Source organism: Peromyscus californicus, unplaced genomic scaffold, assembly GCF_007827085.1.
Source record: "Peromyscus californicus insignis strain IS unplaced genomic scaffold, ASM782708v3 Scaffold_12__1_contigs__length_115047231, whole genome shotgun sequence".
Taxonomy (NCBI): Eukaryota; Metazoa; Chordata; class Mammalia; order Rodentia; family Cricetidae; genus Peromyscus; species Peromyscus californicus.
Genome location: NW_026294413.1, coordinates 56,799,159 through 56,806,429, shown reverse-complemented (window position 1 = coordinate 56,806,429; position 7,271 = coordinate 56,799,159). Strand labels below are relative to the sequence as shown.

Genomic DNA, 7,271 nt, shown 5'->3' with positions numbered 1-7,271 from the left:
AGGGCTCCCCTTGTCTGTCACCCACTGTGGGCACCAGCCCTCTCCTGATGCTCGAGCTTAATCAAGTAACAATGCCTTTAGTGTCTAGGTCACTTTGCCCTTTTCAAATGACTGCTTTTGCAAAGGATTCTCATAGACATTATTTTACTTACAGCCCAAGTTCTTTGTAAGAATTAATAGCATGTAACTATGTTTACATACACATTGGTCGTTTTCTACCATTTCAACACACTTCCCCCCAAATTTCTCTATAAAATGGAATAGCTTCAAATTAGTAGTTTCCTGACAGGTCGCATCGTCTCCTAGGCCACCCACCATTCCCCTGGATTTTTGTATGCAGTATACACTGACTAAAGTCTACATATTTCCGAATCTGCACTGTGTGGCTACCCTACACACTCCAGTTCGTGAAGCTGGCTTGCCTGCATTCCCCCATGCTTGACAACCTGCGGTCTACCTCCCTAGTGCTCTCCACCCCCTCACCTCCACCCTCCCATCCAGGACCTCAGCCTTTCCCTCCAGAAGTGGTTGGTTGTCAGTCAGCTAGGCAGGGACGGAAATGTGTTTCCTGCATCTCTTATGGAGGACTCTAGATTCTTATTTCCTCTCCATTGTCTTTATTTATATTGCTATCACGCTCTTAATTACTCATTTATAATGGCTTTATGTCTAGAAAATCCAGTTTGCCTTTTCGTTTTTCTTTTCTCCACATATTTTCTGGGCTGGGTAGAGTGGCATGTGCCTGTAATTTCAGCATTCAGGAAACTGAGGCAGAAGAGTCACGGGTTCAAGGCCAGCCTGAGATACCTAAGGAAATGGTGTCTCCAAAAATCAAATATATGTGAGGGGTGGTGCTGTGGGATGGTCTGTATGTCAAATGTGTTGCTCTGATTGGTCAATAAATAAAGCAGATTGGCCAGTAGCCAGGCAGGAAGTATAGGCAGGACTAACAGAGAGGAGAATTGAGAGAGCAGGAAGGCGGAGGGAGACACTGCCAGCTGCCACCATGATAAGCAGCACGTGAAGACTCTCCAGCTGCAGGGTGGAGAGATGGCTCAGTGGTTAAGAGTACTTGCTGCTCTTGCAAAGGACCCAGGTTCAGTTCCCAGCACCTCCTGCATGGTGGCTCCTAATCATCTGTAACTCCAGTTCCAGGGCATCCGACACCTTCTTCTGGCCTCCTTGGGCCTTTTATATGTAATATTATATTAAATAATATATTAAATATATAAATATAATAATCCTTTAATATTTTAAATTATCCCTTGAAAATACACACACACACACACACACACACACACCCCTTCATGTATACTGGTCCCAAGCTGCAGACTCAAAGCTGCTTCTGAAAAACTGCCTTGACTCCCTGTGCTCCATCTCCTCATCTCTTGCCAGCACAATGGCACCTTCTTCATGACTTTTTGCAAAGATGATCTCTGTTAATGGGCAGAAAGCTCATAGAACAGTGCCTCATGTGTCATAATGAATGCTAGCTGTCAGCCACGTGACTTTAACCAACAGAGTGCTTGGAAACAATGGGGAACATCTCCACCATCTCCACCATCTCCATTCGTCTCTGCAGTCACCAGAGAAAGACCTTGGGTGATTATCAATCATTTCTTGGTGTTTAGATCTTAGAAGAGACATAGAGGACACTGTTTCTGGAAGTTTCCTGGTGACCTTTTGCACGTCTCTGCCCCACCCATACTCCATTCCTGGCCTGTCATTCACCAAAGGGCAGGGAAAGCTGGGGACTGAGCCAGTGAGACAAGTCCCAGGTCCTATACTGAGAGCTAGATTGTCTCTATCACTCCTGCTCAGGAGCATCATGGGGGCTGATCCCCATCACAGCTGATGGAAGAAGAGCCCACTCCGCCTCTCCTAACAGAACACATGCTACAGGACCTTGTCTAAGGATGGGGCCTTCTGCTCAGAACAGTGTGAGGCTTAAGGACATGCTCAGGGCTAGGCATGCCGCAGACTTCCTAGCTTGTGCCTCATACTTTCTCCTGGCCTCCTTCAGCTTTAATGCTTGTGTCTAGAACAGTGGTTCTCAACCCGTGGGTCGAGACCCCACGGGGTTTGCATACCAGATATTTACATTACAATTCGTAACAGTAGCAAAATTAGTTATGATGTAGCAACAAAATAAGTTTATGGTTGGGGGTCAGCACGACATGAGGAACTGTATTAAAGGGTCACAGCATTAGAGAGGTTGAGAACCACTGGTCTAGAATATAATATACCAACATTAACACAGCTGGCTGGACTTGACCATGCCACTAGCTACCTGATCCATCCTCCTCCAGCCTACCCCTTGCCATGCAAGAGGAGTGGCCGACAGTTGATGAGACGCTACCCGGCCACACCCTGGACTTCAAGCTCAGGTACCTGGGTCACTCTGAGTCCCTGTGCAAGTAGACCTGCACCTCCTAGTACCTGGAGGGGCCACTGTGGGGTCTATCCTGCAAAGAACAGACTCATGAGGAGTTGAACAGAGTGTGGACTTGTGGAGCTAGAGTCTACAGGCCCTTCTTGGTGTGGGTGGAGTCTGGGAGATGATGGCATGGATCTGGGGTCTTCATTATCCCCACACAGGATCCTCATATCTGAAGACTCCATGCTCCCCTTTCCCACATTTGTTTGACTCACTTGGTCACAAAGCCAGACCCATGTACTCCACACTGTGGCTCCCAGGAGAACCCAGGCCTTTCACTCTCGATCCAGCGTCTCTTTTAAAGACCAAATTCTTTCCACCCTTAACCACGGTCAGTGTTGTGACTGGTCGTAGTAGGTCACTGCCAATGTTTAAAGGATCCAAGCAGGTATCTTGGTCTAAGTCACCTGGGGCCTTGTTTTCTCTGCTCTTACTTTCCCATCTCTTTGCTTATAATGATAACATTGTCTTTTTCTTTTCACTGATAATTTTCTAAGGGAGGACCTCATTATGTCACCCAGTCTTGCCTCAGCCTCCTGAGTGCTTGACATTTACCCCTCTGAACCACCAAGCTTGTATAATTATGAACTTTTCCTCATATCCAGTTTGGAAGAGGAGGAGGAGGAGGGAGGAGGAGGAGGAGGGAGGAGGAGGAGGAGGAGGAGGAGGAGGAGGGCAATGATGATATAAGGTGCTATGGAGTAGGGGTGGGGAGGGGTGGGGGGTAAACCAGCCCTAATATATGATAGGCCCAGGGTGCCCAAAGCACAAACCTTCTTCAGTCAGGGTCAATATCACCTTAAGCAGGGAACTGTGTAGCCCAGCGTGACTTCACCCTACCAGCATCCTCCACCCTGGGCTGAGGGTGGAAGCCTGGGCCTTGCTCTTGGTTTTGACAGCACCTCTGATGAGGTGTCAGGACCCTCTAGGCAGTCTCTTTTCTCTCCTAAGCCCAAGTAATTGGAAGATTTCCCAGGATAAACACTAGCACCTACACTGAAGCCCCGCCCCACCTCATGTGGTCCCGCTCGGATCCCAGGGAGATTTGGCAATCCACTTGGCTTGGCAGTCCTGGAGGCTTCCTGCCTCTCCAGGATGGGGTTTTAGACACTGATCCTCAGCCTCCATGCCCCTCATGCCCCAGGTGTGGCATTGTCTGGGCTGACAACTCATCCGGTAGCCAGGGCATCCATAGCAACCTGTGGCACGGGGGTAAGCACTCCCGAGCTGGTCCACAGCCAGGGCTTCCCCATGAGTAACTCCAGAGGGGAAGCCGACGCGCTGGGAGGGTCTCGATATAGACAACGGCTCTGAAACAACCACATTCTGCTTTATTGGGTGTTCAGTGGTAATATAACACAGACTTCTTCTTAAGGAATAATAAACACGAGACTTGTATTTTACCATAATTATTTTGCCATTAAGACAGTGGTTACAAAAAAATAAAACAAAAAATTTTAAAAAACAACAACAAAAGTACCTTCCTGGCTACACACATGATCAGCTTTAGCACTGAAAGGTCCCCCGGTCATGGGTCACACTCACAAGTTCAAGGGTTAAAACCGTCTAGCAGTAAATCCTACGTTGATTTAGAGCATCAAGTCACTGCAGTTAATCAGTTCTGAGACACTGTTGACTTACTTTAGCATTTACATATGACATTCATTTAACAGACACAGAGAGCGAGCCGACAGGTAAACATGCTTACACGGACTGCGGAAATCTTCAGGTTTGAAACTGTTCGGTTTGGTTTTTAAGAAAATGATCTAAAACAACCAAAGGCCCAGAGCCCTGTACAAGAAACAGCAGGAAGACGAGTGAAGAGCTGCGAGTGTTTCTCAGAATCCAAACAAACAAACAAAGAAAAAATGTGTTTTCCAACTTGTTCAAATTTCTTCTCTAAGTGCAGGTAAGGAAAAAAAAAAGCAAATATATTAAGTCAACCAATTTTTAAAAGTGCAATTTACCTTTAAAATAACAAAAAATTAACAACAAACCAAAACCCCAACCATTAACCCCAAAGGCAAAATGCGTGGACACTAAAAGTATCACTGTATTTTTTTTTTTTTTTTGAGGCCCTGCTTTATACAAGCAGATTGGATTCATAAAGGCCTGTGGACCTAACACCGCTTACACGGACCTGTAAACACATCTGGAAATAAACAGGACAGAAGTCAGCAAATACAGAAAGAAGCCAGCTAGTGAAAAACTGTCACTATGACAGGCAGAGGAAAGGTGACAGATATGAGGTGACATGGTCTCTAAGAGGTGATATGATCTCTAAGCGGGCCATGCATTCAATTTATACAGTTTTCTTCCCATGAAATATTGTTTCCTAAGACAGGTTTTTTTCCTCTTGTAAAACTGGCTTGAAGTCTAATGAGCCCCAAGATTTCTACCCTTATGAGGACTTCCCACATCGTGTTAGACCTTTTGAAATAACTGGTAAGAAAAAAAAAAATGTTTCCCTCTCCACACACACTGAGAATTCGCAGTGTTCCAGAAGGGCTCCTCCACAGAGACACTGGCCCCATCTTGGTTGGCTCCCGCACAGGGAGACTGGTCCCAACTTGGTGGGCTCACACGAGCTTGGGGACTGGATTTACACATTTGACCAGAAACTCTGTCACTTCTACAGCCTAATTCTTCCTCGTCCTTCCAGCACATGTGACTCTATTCTGGGTCCACATGTGACAATATTGGTGACATAATCCGGGCCATCCCTGTGTCCAGCAAGTCTCAAACTCAGATATCTAGTGATGGGCATCGGATAGCACCAATATTAACAGAAACCAGGATAGCACAAAACTATGTTCGTGAGTGCAAAACTAGAGTCCTCTCAGGCACAGCCCGAGGCCAAAGCAAGATGCCTGGCTTTAAGGGCAAACTACTGGACGAGGAAAAAAGAACATTGTCCAGGAAACAATTTAAAAAAAAAAAAAAAATCTCCCTCCATGAGTGTAGGAGAAAAAGCCAAAACAGACAGAAGATTCGGGGAAATGGTAAAGAGAACCTTCAAAAGGTCTAATCTGCCTCAAAATCTAGGCCAATGAAGAAAACCTGCCTCTTCTCAACAGCTGACCCGGAAGAATAAGGGATGGCGATGTAGACGCTGGAGCCTCTCCAGAGGGGCAGCAACAGCCTGCCAGCCTCAGGTCAGCTTAATGGTTACATAATTGCATCATTAGGATGTCCAGTTCAAGACCCGTGGATTAATATTGAATCAGGCTTTCAATTTAGTATTTAAAAAAAAAAAAAACCCTCTCCTACCCCACCCCCCACCCCTCCCCAGCCCCACAAAGAAAACCCCTTTTTAAAAATTTTTAAAAAGAAAAGAAGGCAGCTCAGGGCAATTCACTCTATCTTCCCCAGGACAGGAAGGTGCAGCCGAGGGTGTGATGGGGCACCCTCGCTGGGATCTGCTTGGTGGCGCATGTCTGCGTGTTAGATGCAGCTCCGTGTGGGATGGGTGGCTAGGCTTGGGTGTGGTGTTCATAACTGTGTAGGGACTTGGGTGAGCGAATTCAGAAACTCCAAGGGGAAACCAAGTGTGGGGGGGCCCAAGAGGAAGCCCCAGGAACTGGCTGCCCACAGCAACTATCACAGGCTCTTTTAAAAAAAAAAAAAAATGGAAGGAAGGAAGTCTCAGAATGTCCTCAGGTGTCCCATCCCCCATCCCCAGGTGGCCTACAGGCCTAGGGGCTTTAGCCCAGGCTGGTGATGTTGGCACGGCCACCAGGGGGCGCCACAATGCGCTGGGTGGTGCGGCGGGGAATGTTGTCGTCGATCTGAGCTCCTAGAGAAAAGATAAAAAAAAAAAAAAAAAGGGTGAGGCTCTTCGGAAATAAATAAAATCAGACTCCTACAGCACGCTCGGGTACACTCTTGGGGAGAGGCTGGACCAAGCACACACAGCCCTTCCCCTTCCCCAAACCTCACTAAAGGCTCACACTACGGGAAGTATGGTGGACCTCCCTGCAGCCCACAGGGGGCTCTTCTGAGGACCCACGCCTCTTACTGAAGAGGAGTACGGTGGTCCAGGTACAGAATCCTGGATCTGAAGCTCCCAAACCCAAAATGCTCTAAACTCTAAAACTACTTGAGAGTTGATGTGATATGACACGTGGTAAATTCCACACCTGACCTGCTCTGACTAACTGTGGTCAGACTTGGCATACTAAAAATACTGTATGAAATCCCCTTCAAGACTTCATGTCACATGTGTATGAAACACAGATGCATTGTGTGTTTGCTCTTTAAGATTTTCTTTTTATTATATATATATGAATGAAGAGGGTGGGAGTCGTGCACATAAGTGCAATGCCCGAGGAGGCCAGAAGAGGGCACTGGATCTCCTGGAGCTGGAGTTACAAGTGCTTGCAAGGCACATGACATGGTTGCTAGGAACAAACTTGGGTCCTCCACAAGATCAGCGTTCACTCTTAACTGCTGAGTCACCTGTCCTGTTTGGACTTGGGTCTTAGTCACAAATTATTTCTTTATCTACATAATATTTTTCCTATTTTAAAAACACAAACTAACTTCCAGTCCCAAGCATTTCTTTCACAAAAGGGACTGGCAACCTGTGCCATCTACGTGAATAATATGGGGAGACACATTGTGACTGATCTCATCCTGTAGGGACAGAACTAGGGTTTAAGAACCTGTCTCCCACACCAAAACGCCTTGAAGTGTCCTGATCCATCATGGGCACATGAGGTACTTTCTAAAACCCAGCAGATATGACAAGAAAAGGAAGTCTGTGTCATGCACTGTGCCGGTGACAGGCCACAGGACTTTGGGTGTCTGTCTAAGCTTAGGAAGCTGGGAGAAT

At 46.7% G+C, this 7,271-nt stretch overlaps 1 protein-coding gene across 2 annotated transcripts in view; it reads right to left on the bottom strand.

Annotated features, from left to right (window-relative positions):
- Positions 1-3,748: 3,748 nt before the first annotated feature.
- Dpysl2 (dihydropyrimidinase like 2) overlaps positions 3,749-7,271 on the bottom strand; it is a 103,756-nt gene continuing 100,233 nt past the window's right edge. For both annotated transcript variants that reach the window (XM_052732873.1, XM_052732874.1), the window contains exon 14: positions 3,749-6,233. In XM_052732873.1, the coding sequence (XP_052588833.1) occupies positions 6,142-6,233 (92 nt within the window). In that variant the 3' untranslated portion in view covers positions 3,749-6,141. The remainder of the gene's footprint in view (positions 6,234-7,271) is intronic.